General features: G+C 33.1%; 1 protein-coding gene across 4 annotated transcripts in view; it reads left to right on the plus strand.

Moving 5' to 3' along the window:
- The window catches only part of VPS35L (VPS35 endosomal protein sorting factor like), a 112,286-nt gene that overhangs the window by 64,926 nt on the left and 29,513 nt on the right, over positions 1-17,847 (plus strand). For all 4 annotated transcript variants that reach the window (XM_074280929.1, XM_074280928.1, XM_074280931.1 and 1 more), the window contains 4 exons: positions 4,670-4,768; positions 6,234-6,311; positions 7,572-7,686; positions 16,749-16,888. In XM_074280929.1, the coding sequence (XP_074137030.1) occupies positions 4,670-4,768; positions 6,234-6,311; positions 7,572-7,686; positions 16,749-16,888 (432 nt within the window). The remainder of the gene's footprint in view (positions 1-4,669; positions 4,769-6,233; positions 6,312-7,571; positions 7,687-16,748; positions 16,889-17,847) is intronic.

Here is a 17,847-nt window from a genome sequence, read left to right on the forward strand (position 1 = left end):
TATTGGGAAAACTCTTGACAAATGGCTTTAGAGGGCAGATAAAATACTTTTGAAAAGGCAATTACATTATACAATTCATTTAGTTTTCTTTTCAGTGCTTTCCCCTAGTAATCTATTTCATCTTAAAATCTTGGAAATCTCTTACAAATTAGAGAACAATGGATCCCTCATATCCTGAGGGAAATTTAAAGTCATTTTAGATTGTTTTTTAGTCATTTAGTTATATCTGATTTTTTATTATCCTGTGGAACATACTATCCATGAGTTTTCTTGCCAAAGGTACCTGAGGGTTTGCCATTTTTTCTGCAGTGGATTGAGGCAGACAGAGGTTAAATAACTTGCCCAGGGTCACATAACTATTAATTGTCTGAGGCCAGTTTTGAATTCAAGTCTTCCTGATTTTAAGGTGTAATGCTCTATCCTCTGAACCTTCTAGCTGACCACTTTAGATTAGGGAATATTTAACTTTTTTGTATCATGAACCCTTTTTATTTAGAGTAGGGACTCTTTAAATTTTTTTTTTTTTTTGTGGGTCAGCTAGAAAACCCCAAATGGGGTCATGAAAAGTATGACACGACTGAATAATAACAAAACTTTTTTGTGTGTTATGGACCCCTTTGCCAGTCTGGTGAAACAAATCACTTCTCAGAATGTTTTAAAATTTAATATTTTATTTTTCTCCAATTAAATATAAAAACATTTTTTAACATTAATTTTTAAAAAACATTTTGAATTTCAAATTCTCTCTTTCTCCCCTTGTCCCCTCGTTGGGAAGGCAAGCAGTTTGATATAGATTATACATGTGCAGCCATACATATTAGTTACTTTGTGAAAGAAAGCACAGACTAAACAAAACAAAGAAAAAAAGTTTAAACATGTATACTTTGATTTTCATTCAGACTTCTTTTTCTGGAGATGGATAGCATTTTTCATTGTAAGTCCTATAGAATTATCTTGGATTTTTATATTGTTAAGAATATTAAGTCATTCACAGTTGATCATTGCATAATATTGCTGTCATTGTGTATTATGGCTTCTGGTTCTCCTCATGTCACTTTGCATCAGTTTATATAAGTTCAGGGTTTTCGGAGAGCATCTTGCTTGTCATTCTTATAGCACAATAGTATTCCATTACAATCACATGTCATAGCTTATTCAGCTCTTTCCTAGTTGGTGGCCATCCCCTAAATTTCCAACTCTTTGCCATTACTAAAAGAAATTCTATAAACATTAAATATAAACTATTAATATACTTAATATGTATTTGATATATAATTTTAAATATTAACATTAAACAAAAAATTAAATTAGGGTTTTCTTTTTTGTTTTTTATCTCTTTGGGATAAAGACCTAGATACTAGTAGTGATATTGTTGGGTCAGATCCATAGTTTTATAGGTCTTTGAATATAGTTACAAATTGCTCTACAGAATGGTTGAATACGTTTACAACTCCATCAATAGGATATATGTTTCAATTTTTTCACATCCCCTTCAATATCATCATTTTTTTTCTGTCATATTAGTCAATCTTATAGGTATAAGGTGGTTACTTTAATTTGTATTTCCCGAATAATAGTGATTTTTGGAGCATTTCTTCATATGCCTGTAAGATAGGTTTGATTACTTTGTCTGAAAAGTCCCTGTTCATTTCCTTTGACCATTTATCAATTGGGGAATGATTCTTATTTTTACAGATTTAATTCTGTTTTCTCTATATATTTGAGAAATAATGACTTTATCAGAGAAACTTTCTGTAAGTTTTTTTTCAGTTATGTTTACTCTGTATTTCCCTCCATCCTATTTTCCCTTGTTTATCCTTCTCTCACTTTCCTTTTAGCCTGTTCATCCTCAAAGGCATTTTGATTCTGACTACTATCTCCCCTTCTTTCTATTAGCCCCGAACCCTTTCCCTTCTACTTTCTTCTTGAGTAAGATAGATTTCCTTTTTGAGCCAATTTTAAGGAGAATAAATTTCATGTGCTCTTTTCCAAATTAAAAATGCTTTTAAATGCATAAACTACATTAGGAAATACATTTTTATTGAAACATTTTTAAGTTCATGGATCTCACGTTTAGAACTCTTGTTCAACACTACATAGAATTTCCAATCCCTCCAATTTTGTCTGCCTGCATTTTGGATTTCCTTCACAGGCTAATTGTACACTATTTCAAAGTCCGATTCTTTTTGTTCAGCAAAACAATTGTTTGGTCATGCATACATATATTGTATTTAATTTATACTCTAACATATTTAACATGTATTGGTCAATCTGCCACCTGGGGGGGGGAAGGAGGAGAAAAATTGGAAAAAAAGTTTTGACAATTGTCAACGTTGTAAAATTACCCATGCAAATATCTGGTAAATAAAAACTATTATTATTAAAAAAAAAAAAAAAAAGAACTCTTGTTCAAGATAAAACATAAAAATGACAATATTTTTTCAAGTTTTATTGCCCATCACTAAGAAGAAACATGGAAAATAGGTCTATTCTAGGAAATATATCTTGTGAAAAGAATAAAAACGCCTTAGGACTAACTATCCTAATTAATGACTTTGAAGTTCTTCTTATACAATGCTCATCATGATTATAAGAAGCCTAGTAAGTGTGCAGAGAATTGTTTTAGATCTCTGATACATTGTTCTAGGTGCTGCCCTAATGAGAAACTTAGCCTCTCAGAAAGCAATTAAACTTCTAGCAACATGAATCGTTCTGTCTTGGACATTGAAAAATATAAAAATTTTTATTTTAATTAGCAATGGTATGAAAAATAGGTTGGCGTCAGGGTTCTCCTTTTGTCAAGAATTTGTCCAACTTTCCCAATTTCCCTATTTCTGTCAGAAGCACCATTAATCTTTTAGTTTCTCTGGCTCAAAATCTTTAGTTTGTCTTTTATTTCCCTTCATTTTCATCAAATCCTGTGAATTAATCCTTCCTTTGAAATATTTCTAGGATATTTCTTTTATCCTCTATTCCTTGTGTTATCCTTAATCCAACTGCTCATTACTTCAGACCTGGTATATTGCAAAACATTTCAAATTTGTCTTCCCAGTTTTTAGACCCTGCTATGTTGGCAAGGTTAGTTTTGCTTAAGACTTTGCCTTGTAGACTTAGCTGGTTGTTCCTTAAAAGTCAGAGAAACTGTCTCTAAGACTCAATTAATTCAGGTTTGAGCTACTTGAGCTGGGTAATTTTGAATTACCCAGGACATAAAAAATTCAACCCACTAAGAGTCAATGTCCCCTCATACTTGCCAGAACATGTTGCACTGCTGTGGAAATCATACCTCTAATCCAGCACCAACTGTTGACGCATGCATTTCCAATATGGAGAAAAAGAGACAGGGAGAAGATGGCTGCCTTTAGTTGAACCAGTGCTGCATTATCATTGAGTATTCTTTCCTTGCTTTGATTAACTTAACCTTCTTTTGTTCACTGTTAGAGTTTCTCATTTTGTTATAATCTTGAATACAAATTAGCCTGAGTTTTTTCATCCATTTTTTAATATACTGTTTATCAGATTAAGTCTAAAATACTATTTTCATTATGTTAATCACTTGTTCAAAGGACCTATAAAAAATTCCTGTTATCTTCTTCGTTGAGTCTGAATTGAGCTACTTTTAGGCCCTCCAGATCTGATCCCCTATTTATCATATCTTATTTATTCCTCAGTATGAAACTTCTACTGTAGTTATACCATTGTCCTTAATTTCTATAGTGGCTTAATGTATATCTTTGTGGATTCTGTTATCCCAATTAGGACTGTCCTTTCTCTTTTTCTCCAATTTATAATGTACTTACCCTTCAAGGTCTCCCTCATTTCCCCTACTTAATAAATACTGCTTCTCTGGATACCTCAGCCCACACAGATAATTTCCTTTTTTTTAATTACACTTAAGTCCCTAAACTAACTTAGCCTCTAATTATGCTGCCTTGTGTATTTTTTGTTTCATCTGTGTTATTCTTATTTCCCTGACTAGATTAAATTTCACAAGATACATTAAGTGGGAATGATATCTCACAATTTTGTACATACCAAACAGTCTAGCACTATTAGCACTAAACCATTCAATAATTGATTTTTATAGAGTGAAAAATTACTCTTCATCCATTGATCAATTCCTTCCCTCAGTATTCTCCTTTCTGCCCTTTTAATATTCCCCTTGCCTAGAGTACATTTCCCACCTTCTTCCTTTCTAATTCTTAACCATTCTTCTTGACTTTGTCTCCATTTCCTTTGATTTATTCTAGACACAATATTCTAGATATAATTCTAGACAATACTAGCCTATGCTATTTTTTCCCCTCATTAGAACTCTTTGTATATTGTCTGTCTTTCATTTTGACACTTACATACATGTATCTTCTCTCTCCAGCTCGATTGTGAGCTCCTTGGAGAAACAGTGATAAGTACTTTATACTTCTTTGTCAGCCACAGGGTCTAGCATTATTTTTTTACATTGTGGTAACTGGATAAATATTTATTGCTAAAGTATTATAATATTCTAACTTTAAGATGTTCCACTAGAATGGTTTCTGTTACCCACTTATTCTGTGATGGAGGTGGGTATCAAGACAATATTAACTACTATTTCATCAAAATCCTATCAGAAACTTCTGAAAAAATAGAATATTCTATGACTTATCTTCATATTTCTTCCTGTTCCTAGGTTTCATTTGGTCGTGACTTTGAGCAACAGTTAAGTTTTTATGTGGAGACCAGGTCAATGTTTTGTAATCTGGAACCTGTTCTTGTCCAGTTGATTCATGTAAGTGTATATACAGACCTGAATCTGGATTTTTAATAGCCTACTATTGCTATTTCATTCTTGGTTAAAACAAACAAACAAACAAACAAAAAAAAAAACAGGGTTCAATAATGTTAACAAAATCATTGCCTAATGGTTTTGATAATTTTTATTGATTCAGATTTTTCCCTTAAAATGTAAAGGCTACCATTTCAGTATATATCTAGATATGGTTTCAGATGAACTTAAATTAAGTGGTTTATATTGATTGCAAATGTTATCCCTTTGTTAAAACATAAAAAGAAGAGATTATTGTACTGATTTTAGGATCTCTTTGAAAAGTTCCCATGTATTCTATTCTATGTTTCACTTGTATGTTTAAAGGAAAATAATTTTGCTGTTGTTGTCAGGGTTAATTTCAAGTCAAAAGAATTTTGAAGTCTTGATTCACTTAGTGTAGTAAACTCATTTTTTACATCTTATAGATGAATACATTGAAGCCTTGAGAAAATAAGGGTTATATAGCTAGTTAGTAGCAGAACTAAAAGAAGCTCCACATTTCTGTTTGTCATAAGGCTTACTTATTGAACTTTCTTAGCAGAAGTAGAAAATAAAAATAGCCAAGGACATTGAGACATCCTTAAGAATCCCTTAGTCCAAATGTGGATTTCGCCCCTAAAATGAGCAAATTCAGAAATAAATTTTAGTATAGGTTGGCCTCTATGTTTTTGAAAGGGAGATTGTTATATTGTTTGTTTCTGACAGGAGATAGCTCTGTATTTAAATTTATTTATAGTTTAACTATTACTACTCTTCCAAAAGAACAGAAATTAGAATAAAAATCAAATGTTTTAAAAGACCTATGACTTGCATGCACAGCCTCCTCCTTCTGTTCTACGATGTACTTGGAAATGTTCATTTTATTTTGTGTTTGTTAAATTCAGAATTAAAAAAGACCTATAACTAAATTTTAGTACATATTAAATGATTTGAAGCACTTCTTAAGCTTAGGGTTTTGTGTGTTATTATTATTTTTTTTAAGCTTTTTAAGCATAGCAGTCATTATGCTTTTACTTGACATTCATGTCAGCAGAAATAAGAAAATCTGAATTTCCTTTTCAGTTATTTACTCTATCTAGTTGATCTTATCTTTTCATAGGAATTGCTAATTTAATGAGTTTTATTTGTTTTATCACTATCATTGAAGTGCTTTGATAAAGTCAAAGTTAAGCATGCATATATATATATATATATATATATATATATATACATATATATATATATATATGTTTCTATTTTAACCAATACATAGTAATGCAATTTTCAGATGTCCCTCATGTTAACTATATTTATATAAGCTGAGTATATAAGCAGTGCTCTATAGTCCTTTATAAAGACTATGTTTCATAATTAATTTGGATGAACCACAGAGCCACAATGATAATCAACTTTTTTTTTTTTAATTTATTTACTAAAAACTCTTTAGAGTGTGAACAAGTTGACAATGGAAACAAGAAGAGTAATGAAAGGAAATCATTCCAGAAAGACTGCTGCATTTGTTCGGGTATGTTCTAAAGAGAAAAGAAAAGAGTCAGACTCAGGATACAAATGGTTTTTTAGGTTTTTACTTAGTAAACAGTTATCAAAGTAAAAGAATAATAAAGAAAAAAATAAATAAAAATTGTTAAGTAGCAGTATGGTCTTTTTAAAAAAAAAAATTATAGCTTTTTATTCACAAGATATATGCATGGATAATTTTTCAGCGTTGACTCTTGCAAAACCTCTGTTCCAACTTTTCCCATCCTTCTTCCCACCCCCTCCCCTAGATGACAGGTAGACCAATACATGTTAAATATGTTAAAGTATATGTTAAATATAATATATGTATACATATTCATACAGTTATTTTGCAGCACAAGAAAAATCAGACTTAGAAATAAGGTAAAATTAAACTGAGAATGAAATCAAATATGTAAGTGGACAAAAACAGAGGGATTGAAAATGCTACATAGTGGTTATAGTCATCTCCCAAACTTCTTTTGCTGGGTTAGTTCATTACTGCTGTATTGGAACTGATTTGGTTCATCTCATTGTTGAAGAACCACGTCCATCAGTATTGATCATCATATAGTATTGTTGTTGAAGTATATAATGATTTCCTGGCCCTGCTCATTTCACTCAGCATCAGTTCATGTAAGTCTCTCCTAGTCTCTCTGAAATCATCCTGCTGATGATATTTGCGGAACAATAATATTCCATAACATTCATATACCACAATTTATTTAGCCATTCTCCAGTTGATGGTCAATCACTCAATTTCCAATTTCTAGCCACTACAAAGAAGGCTGCCACAAACATTTTTGCACATACAGGCCCTTCTTTAAGATCTCCTTGAGTTATAAGCCCAGTAGTAACAAGCAGTATGGTCTTAATACTGATTTTTCAAATTACTCACAGATGGATAAATTTTCCTTAATTTTTCATTAGCAGAAATATTTGGAGAGGAATTGCAAGAAAGTTGATGTTAGTTATATTAAAGGCTATAAAAAGATTAATTGTCTTTCTCACATCCTCTTATTGTATACAATAAGAAACAGTTTTTTATTTGGAAATTCAGATTTGAGGAGCTCTTAGAAACTTTCTGTTCTAAATGTGTATTTTATTGAGCTTTGAGTAGGACCTAAATCCATACTTGTATGGGTGGACTTAAAAGTATTTACCTGAAAAAAATATCTATTTTTAAAAAGTAAAACTACCAAGCTACCACATTGGCACTAAAAATGTGTCCTGAGGTATAATAATAATCATTTCTCTTCTTTTTTAGGCCTGTGTTGCCTTCTGTTTCATTACTATTCCTTCCTTGACTGGTATCTTCACACGTCTTAATCTCTATCTACATTCAGGTCAGGTTGCCTTGGCAAATCAGTGCCTTTCCCAAGGTAGGTTTATGTTTTTTCCTGCTAAGGCAACTAATTTTCTTTTTGTTTGTTTCTGAAAGAACTCTGTGTCATATCTGTGGGTTTTTTTGTTTTAGAAAAGACCAAGAGAAGTAAATAAATTATGAGTTTTAAATCCATTTTGTACATAAGAGAAATTTTGGCCACCTAAACCTACACTGTTTAAGATGTTTTCCTGTAAGGACTTAATAAAATAATCTATCCCAGACAGACTGGATAAGGTGGCTCAGACATATTGGGTTTTGTGTGTCTAGTGATTCTATAATTTAAGAATATTTAATAGTTATATATCAAAAAGAGTCAACTGTCATCCCATATTTTGGAAACATGAGAACACACAAATGGATCTAAATCTGTATGAAAATAGAACCATCTTGCTTAGTCTTATAAATGAGAATGATTGTAGAGAGCTTTTGGACAAGTCCTTTCTCAAAAAATATAGTCCTGTGAAGTTTAGAATAATAATTACATGTTTATCTAGAAAATAGTTGAGTGAGTTCAAGTTACTAGAAAACTTTTGAAATATTGTTTGGTGACGATTGGTTATTTCAGGGATGGATCCTGAGGCTTTGAAATTTCTCAAGTACCATTTGAACTATTAAAGAAAGATTAAATAATTTTAAGTAGACTTTTATTAAAAATGTATTATTTGAATTTCAATTAATTGTTTTTTGAGTGCCTACAACATGCAAGATGCTTTTAGTTCTCTGGAAACTGGTAATCCATGTATAAAACCAATAGTAATTCCTGTTAGCATGAACATGCTGAATGTGAATTAAATGAACCTCATTGGTTTTAGCAGTTATATAGTGTAGGAGATGGAGGCCTGAATTTGAAGTGGAGAAGACCTGAGTTCAAAATTTGGTTCAGTCATTTATTAATTATGTGATTTTGGGCAAGTCATTTGACTTTGAGATGACCAATTTCCTATAAAATGAAAACTGTAATGGCATCAACCTTATGCACAATGTCTTACAAATCTTAAAGCATTTATAAATTTTAGCTGTTTAGCTCTTTTAGTGGTGAAAAAGGACTTGAAACTAATGGGATGCCAGTCAGAATGGTCCAACCAATTATGTTGTATGAGTAATAGAATACTGTTTTGCTGTGTAAAATACCTAAGAAGACAAGAGTTGGAAAAACTGAAAAGATTTGTGTAAACTTTTGTCGTGAAGTGAGCAGAACCAGGAGAAGAGCTCAAATGATAAAAATAGTATTGTAAAAATGAGTAATTTTGAAACACAAACTCTGATCAATGCAAAGACCATAATACCAGAGAAACTGAGGCAAGATAGAGATTAGAAAATTATTAATATTTTATTTGATTTGAAAGGGAGAGATCTGGGGCCAAATGGATCCATGGTTTGGTCCCAGGGCTGAATGAGACTATTGTCTCCAAGAATCCAGCAAACAATGAGAGTTCTCAATGACATATATACACGTGGTTCAGGCACGGGGGTAGACTGAGGCAGGAGTGGAGTCAAGGTGCTGAGAGAGGGAACACAGGACTGACAATCCAGTTCTGACAGGATGAGGGGAGGCATGGGGGATATTTGATAATTGGGATTACAGAATGGGGAGAGGCACCCACCATTCTGATGATGCCTGAGATAGAATGTCTTTCTCCTTATCTAGATCATTATGATTAGGAGGGAAGGGTGGTTGAGCAGAATAATTATAAACTGAGGCAGAATAATTCAGGGTAACCGAGGCAGGATAATAAAAGAAAACTGTGGCATAACAAGACCAGTTGTGATTCCAGAGCACCTGAAATGAAACATGCTAAATACCTGATAAAGAGGCAATGGAATTAGGATACAGATTTTTTTGAACTTGAAAATTTTTTTTGACTGTGCATATTTATTTGAAGAATCTTTTCCCTTCCCAAAAAAAGAATGGAAAGTGAGAAAGGAAATAGATTTTGGTGGATAATGTCTTAATTATTCATTTAATTATTTTACAAGGCAGTTGGGATTAAAGGATTTGCCCAGGGTCACACAGCTAGTAAGTATTGGGGTCTGAGGCTGGATTTGGAGTTGGGTCCTCCTGACTTCAGGGTAGGTATTCTATCCATTGTGCCTTCTAGCTGTCCCCAAAATAGATTTTTTTTTAATGGAAAAAATAAACTTAGAATTAAAAAAAGGTTAATCACTATTACAAGAAATCTTAACTATTATTTCAGATTAATATTTGTATTGAAAATATGTTAAGATCACACAAGTAGCAATATGATTATTTATCTGCTAAGTTGTATTTTGTCTATCAGAATTAACCTTCAACCTTCTGCAATTGTTTTTCTAATTAAAGAAGGTAGCTTTCAGATTTATTTTTATGGAGGAATATGGTCAAGAAAATATTTACCTCTCTAATATGTGATTCTTTTGAACATGATTTTTAAAAAATCATTTTAAAATCATAGGATCATGGATTTAGAGCTGTAAAAGACTCCAACTACCTGACTTTACAGATGAGGGCACTGAGGCCCATAGGCTTAGCTTGAAGTCACCCAGAGTAACCCCCTATTGTAACTTCCATCCTTTGATCCTAGAGTCAGTGTTCCATTGCACTTGTGCTTTCTCTCAGTCTAATGCACAGGCTTGAAAATATACTCACACCTTTTACTTCGATGTAATTTTGGTTTGTGATGTGCAAACCACTTTCCTTTTTTTGTATGAGGACTGACCAGAGGAGAGACTGTGGTGTTATCATTAATTTGGGCAGAATTATCTAGATGTAACTGGTCATGTAATTTCTTATTATATTTATACTCAATAATTTATATGATGATTTTACTTTAGTATTTCAGTGTTGTGGTACTAAACCTTAAAAGCATATTATTGTACTTTAAGCCACTTACAGTGGTTATAAGCCAAAATAAATAATGCATTAAATTGCTGAGAATATAAGCAAAACATAAATGAAGTCACATAAATATGCTTCATTGTCAACCCCACAAATACTCCAGCTGCATAGAGAGTCCCAAAGTAGAATAATAATCTATGGGTAATTCATTCTCTTATCTCATCAGCCTGTGATTTTTACTAGAGCAGTATTGTGACAAATGAACTCCCAGTTAGCCTAACTCAGGAAGCTGACTAAGGATCAGAGCATGAGACCAGCAGTTCAATTTCTTTGTTAGAAAGTGGTGTTACACATGGCATAAGCCTGTTGGGATTTAAAACAAAGCTGCCTCATAGGCTCAAGTCTTTAGGAAGAACAAAAGATTTGCTAAATCAGTTGTTTGGTTGCATGCATCTTGCTTGCAAAAATTTTTTAGTCTCAGTCTGTTCTTAACTTCTTTTTGGTTTTGTTTGCTTTATTCTCTCCACATGATGCTCTAAAGGCACTGGCTATGATGCACCAGAAAGCTTGCTGGGTTTAGAGGTTAAAGGACTCGAGTTTGATTCCCAGCTTCTCTTCTTCCTACCTGTGTGATTTTTACAAGCCTAACCTCCCTGGGTCTCATTTTCTTTCTCTTTAGAATGAAATGGTTGGGCTACAGGTCCTTTAGGTCCTCCTAATCTTCAAAGTCCTTTTACGCTCCTATCCCTTTTGTTTGTCAGTGCTTCCTTCTCTTAGGTCCATTTCTGGCTTTTGCTAGAATCAGAATTCTTTTATTTTTATAATTCTTTTAACTTTTTGAGTTTTGTTTGTAGATTACTTTCAGGATATAAAAATAGAGCAAAGGGATCTCTGCTCTTTTGGATTTTCTTTAATTCATTAATTCAGATCACTGTAGGTTCAAAAGGACTACTAGAAACTTGAAGGATAATACTTTGAAATTAGGCCCAAGTAACTTTAGTCTTGCTTATGCACAGGAAAATTTCTTATTGTGTCTGACCTTTGATTTCTTTATCTGAAAAGTGAAGAGGGTTAGACTTTTTCATAATTGGCAGCTGTTTAAGGAAGATTAGCCTTTTCCTAAATATTAGACTACAATTTTTTAGATGTTATATTTTATCCATTTACTTTTTTAGTTAATAAAAATCTTTTATCAGTCTTGACTGATTTTTACATTTTTATTATTTTAAATTTTTTTAAAGCAAATACAATAGAAAGATAAAAGATTGATATGCTCTTGTCATAACATATTAGGAGTAGCCTAGAAATTAGAGACAAGACCCTGAAAAGCTGCTATATAGTCTTCTCCCAATAGAACATTAGTTTTAGGTAAATTGACATAAGCCTTTATGATTCTAGAGTAAATTTCAGCTATATGTACAAAGGTACACGTGTAAAGTCTTCAGGCTTCCATAATATGGTAAATGTTTATTTTAAAATTAGATTTGTTCAGGCAATTCCAATAGACTTGTGATGGAAAGTGACATCCAAACCTATAAAGAGAACTATAGAGACTGAATATAGATCAAAGCATAGTATTTTCACCTTTTTGTTGTTGTTTGTTTGCTTGTTTTTTTTTTCCTCGTCACCTTTTGTTCTGATTTTTCTTGAGCACCATGATGAATATAGAAATATTTTTAGTAGAACTGCACATTTTAACCTCTTTCAGGTTGCTTACTTTCTTGGGGGAAGTGGGGAGAAAGGGAGAAGAATCTGGAACACAGGGTTTTGCAGGGTTGAATGTTGAAAACTATTTTTGAATATATTTGGGAAAATAAAATACTATTAAAAATAAATACACAAAGAGAATAAAAAATTTAGATTTGTTCAAGTGAACTTTGATAACTTAGATTTTTTTGAACATGTGCTAAGAGTGTGTATGTTCATTTGTGTATATGTATATGTGTACATATGTATGTGCCTGTATATGTATTTATACAAGTATACATACACACTTATAGGAGAATTATAAGCATTGTAATAAGCAGTCCTATAATATATAATAATAATATAATATAAATGATAATAATAATATAATAAGCATATCATATTACTGGATATGATTTACTGATTCTCTAGAGTCCAGTAGGAACAGTTAGCTCAAAGGAATACACACCAGAGTGTGATGTAGGTTTGGGGAAATCATTTTTACAGGAAAAAAAAAATAAAGTGAATTCTAAAAAATAAAAATGAATTCTATTTATATATTTTCTAAATGTATAGGAATGTTAATCTAAGCTATTATGTTGGTTTGATCTTAGAGAAAAACAATGGCATTGTTTTATAGCTATAATTATATTGCTGTCAGGGTCTGAGATGGGAAAGTGGTAAGGGAAGAACTAAATCCCTTATTTTCTATTGACAAGTAGAGCTGGAGGGAAAGAATTTTAAGTGAAATGGGAGAAATGGCTTCATTTACATATTAAATCTTTGATTTCTATTCTTAATGCTATATTTACTAATATTTCATGTTCTCTTAGTATATTTATCAGATGTGGCCATTGTTAAAAGTCTTTAATTTTTCTTGTCAGTATAATGAAGGGATGGAAACATAACAAGCCATCTATGACCATGACTGTACTTATATCTCATCAGCATAACAAATAAGACAAGAAGGGCAAGGTGTCAGGCCCAAGGGGACCCAGGCTTGGACCCATCTCCAAGTGAAGGAGCAAAGTTTGTTAAAATTATAATGCCAATTAAAGCAGTTCAAGCTCCAAAACAAGTTAGCAAAGAACCAAGAGCAAGATTGTAAATTTATAGGGAAAAGTGAGAAGTAGGTGCTTCATATCATTGATATACTAATTTTATGGCTTAGAGGTGGACTTGAACAGTAATTTGATTCTGACTTTGTGCATGGGTGTTCTCATAGTTGCCTGGGCAGACCTTAGTGGAAGGGGGGGGGGCCTTCCAGAGGTTTGTTTTTAGTCCTGAAATGTTACTGGGTCAAGTAGTAGACACCCAGTTTTGTTCTGTGCCTGGCTTAGCTTTAAGCACTTTTGTTATCAATGATGGCCAGCACTATTTGAGGCCTAAGCATCCTGGTCAGATAGAAGTATGTAATTTTTAACGAGATCACTCCCAAGGCCAGAATGGATGGCCCGAGGGTTCAGTGCCACAGCCTTCCTTGGAGCTGTACCACATCTAAGGTGGCCAGTTTGAGCTCAAATTTAAAGTTGGAAAAGAAGTTGTGCAACTGAATCTCTTCATTTTAGGTGAGGAAACAGATTCAGAAATAGGAAATGTTTTGCCTGAGATTTGAACTTAAATTCTCTCTCTCTCTTTCTTTCTTTCTTTTTTTTTTTTTTTCCCCCTGAGGCTGGGGTTAAGTGACTTGCCCAGGGTCACACAGCTAGGAAGTGTTAAGTGTCTGAGACCAGATTTGAACTTGGGTCCTCCTGAATCCAGGGCTGGTGCTCTATCCACTGCGCCACCTAGCTGCCCTGAACTTAAATTCTCTAACTCCATATTACATCTTCCTTTCTCTCTATGCACCCAACAGCTCTCTAGGGAGGTCAATAGAGAAGCAGCTGCCCACTTATCATATCTGTATCCCTTTAATGTTTTTACTGCAAAACTGCTTAATAGGCTATGAGATTTTCATGTAGAACTAAAACACAACCAAACTATTATAAAAAGTCAAGGATAAATGTAGGCATTAAGTTCCAGATTTGGTGCTAAGGGTGTAATGGAAAATGCAAACTCAGCTTCTCCTTAGCCATCTTTCAGTAGATGATTACCAGCTTCTAGATTGCAATGCTGATGATATCCTTTGTTTAGAATCCCAAGAAGAGAAGGGAGAGGAGATAGGTGTAAAAACAGCATTGAAATATAAGCTTCATTATTGTCTAGTTTAGGACATAAGTGAAATCCTACTTTTTTTTTTTTTTTTTTTTTTTTGGAAGAATGTAATATTTTGGGTAGAGATTAGGAACTTGATTTCAGGGTCATCCATTTGATTGCTCACCAGTTTATGCACCCAAACTCACAGTGATTTCTCTTCTCTAAATTCTTAAAGCACTCATTATCTGTACCAGTTCATTTGGTATGTAGGATATATATATACTCATCCTGGACTCAATCTCTTCCAGCTTACCAGTGAGCTTCAGTGTATATGTGAAATTTTTCTTTTTCAAAGATAATCATGAGTAGGAGAGTTTTTTGTTGGAATTAAGTGCAAACCATCAGTCTATCCTATTTGTTTCTCTGGGTAAATTTGTAAACCTCTAAAGGTCAGAGAACAGGTCTTGGACTTTGTTATATCCCTTACAGAATCTGGCACGGTACCTTGCATATAGATGTGCAAAGTTTTGGTTAGTTTCTTGAAATAGTCACCATACACAGTCAGTAGCTAAACTTTTTAGTGTGAAAGAATTAGAAATATGAGGTATAAGTTTTAAAAGATGAGCTTGTAAGAATATGACCTCATATTGTTCTGAGACAAATCTTTTAGATATATTAATTTTTCTTTAAGGAACTAAGAGTTGAAAGAAAGCCCTGCTCCAGAATGTAGATTTTAGTATATAATCTTGTTAAATGCAGACTTTATTCCCAGGAAATTAAATATTTGTTGTTGAAGTTGCTTTTCTGGTATTGGATAGGATTCCAATTTTAATTAATGATGCTTTAGACTAGTACATTTTTCTTTTGCGTCAAAAGGAAGTAATTTCTGAATGGAATTGTATTTGGACCATGAACACCTTTGATTTTATTGAATATTTTTAAACGTCAGTTGTCAGTTCCATGTTTAGATTATTTTGTTCTTAGAGTCATTCTCATAATCTGTGCTTTTGGGAATTGTAAAAGGGGAAGGAACTCTTTCTAAAATATGTCCACACTCGTTATCTTTCTCCTAAATTCTGAGAGGTAGTGTGGCTACAATATGGACAGCTAGCCTTGGAGTCAGGACTTGGGAAGATTTAGATTCAAATGATATGTTGGTTCAGTGACTGTGATCAAGTCACTTAACTTCTTGGTGTTCTGGAATGTTCTTTGGAGATTATATGCTACAAATATCATGGGTTTTTGCATTAGATGTTCACTACATTGACAAAAACACAAACACAAATTCATCCTAAAACATTCTCCTAGGAAGATTTCAACTTGTCTTGAGTTCTATAGATCATAGAAACATAGTTTTAAAGATATATAGAACTTTAGAAATCAAGTCCAAATTCTTCATTTATAAGTAGCAGAATCAGGACACAGAACTAAGTATTATGTTATCTTGTCTTTCATTCTCTTATGTTTCTTTAGAAATTTTTTTTTAATGAAATAGGAAACTTCCTGTAATGCCAGAGAAACTGAGACAAGGTAGAGATTAGAGAGTTTTTAATATTTTATTTGAAAGGGAGAGATTTACTGGGATCAAATGGATCCATGGTTTGGTCCCACAGCTGAATGAGGCTATCATCTCCAAGAATCCAGCCTCCAGCCAGCATCCAGCCTGCATCCAGCAGCCAATGCCAGTTTTCTCCCTCTCTCTCTTTTTTTTTTTAAATATAATTTATTAATTTTATAATTACCAGTTCTCAATGATTTATTTATACACAGTAGCTAAACAAAGGCAGCAGGGTGGAGTCCAAACTCTGGTGAGTAGGAATCTCCAGGCAGGAAATCAACTCGGCTCTGACAGGCTGGGGGGTAGGACAATAAATTCTAATAAACTGGGAGTTAAGAAAGTGTCTGTCTATAGACACAGAGTCTGGAGTCCCCCTTTCTGAATTTATAGATTGACAATTTATAAGCTTAGAGCAAATAGCCCTGAGTTATATCAATCTTCATGAATCAGAGGGGGTATTGCAATTAAGGGAATTGAGGCAGAACAATTAGGGAATCTGAGGCAGGACCAGTTAGGGAATCTGAAGCAGAACAGTTAGGGAAACTGAGTCAGGACAATACAAGAGAACTGTGACACAACATTCCAAAGCAAATTTTATAGTAGGAATCTAAGCTGAATATTCAAAATCTAGTGACCACTTCATTGAATATTCAGTACATTCAATAAAGTCACTTTGGTGCTCCTCTAGTACATTCATTTCTGAAAGGCTTGGGGTTTTTTTTGGACCTGACATTGTATTCTTTTTATTTCCACTTGTATTCCTGTGTTTCTTACTCATGGTTCACAAATGATTTGATAAATACAATATGCTTTATAGTTTGCAAAATGCTCATCCATGACCTTTTTATTTTTGTCATTATAGCTGATGCTTTTTTCAGAGCTGCAGTAAGCCTTGTTCCTGAAGTTCCAAAGATGATTAATATAGACGGAAAGATGCGGCCATCTGAATCATTCCTTTTGGAGTTCCTCTGCAATTTATTTTCTACTTTATTAATAGTTCCGGTAATAGTGGCATAATGATAAGTAGCAGCTTTTTTCTTCTTGCCCTAAGAATGTCAGGAAATTAGACCTTAAATCTTCTAAGGGTCAGATTTTATGATTTCAAATGTATTTACTTTGTGTTCATGTAGTACAGTGTATCTCTTTTCTGACTTTTTGGCTTTTTCAAGGTTTTATTTTTGTTTTTATTTTTTATGTATTCATTAATGACATAGCCACTTTTATTCTTTCCTCTTAGCCTGATTATCTATTTTTGTGAATTGGAAGGAAAAATCAACCTTAAGTACAAGACAGGATGTTCCTTGAGGTTTTTATTGCTTGATTAAATAATTTAAATGCATTTAGCTTACATTAGTGATTTTCTTATGGTAAGTTAATTGGCTAAGTGAGAAGGAAGTGATGATGGAAAATTCAAGTTCTTATACTTAAACACTAGACTTACCCACCTTGTGGGTTTCCAGTAATTCATGCCTTCCTTTGAGAACTTTGCAGTACCCTTTACTAACTAGAGAAGTTTATCTGGTAATGGCCAGCAGCAAGGAAAAACTCACATTGCTGGAAGCAATATGAGTACTTTTTAGCTAGCTATACAAACAGAAGAGGGGTGCAAATTTCTTTACTTCATTTTAAAAGTTGGGTGATAAATAAACAAATGTGATATGAAGACCAAAATGAACCACATTTGCTATAAATAGATTTAGAACAAAGTCGTCTCTTTATTCCTCTTTTCATTGTTTTGGATTACTTGTTGCTTTTCTATTACAATTTTTGAGAATGGGTTTCATTTATTGAAAACTAGATGGATGCTCTTTGTGAATAGATAACTTGTTTTTATCCTAACTTAAAATATATTAAGTATCTCCCCCTCCCCCCCCCCCCCCCCCCCCGGATATCCATGCCCCTTTCTCCACTGAAATTTTTAAAATAGACAGAATTAGTGACTATTTTAGTCAGCATCTAAA

The sequence above is a fragment of the Sminthopsis crassicaudata genome, chromosome 1 (genome assembly GCF_048593235.1).
Source record: "Sminthopsis crassicaudata isolate SCR6 chromosome 1, ASM4859323v1, whole genome shotgun sequence".
In the NCBI taxonomy this organism is placed as follows: domain Eukaryota; kingdom Metazoa; phylum Chordata; class Mammalia; order Dasyuromorphia; family Dasyuridae; genus Sminthopsis; species Sminthopsis crassicaudata.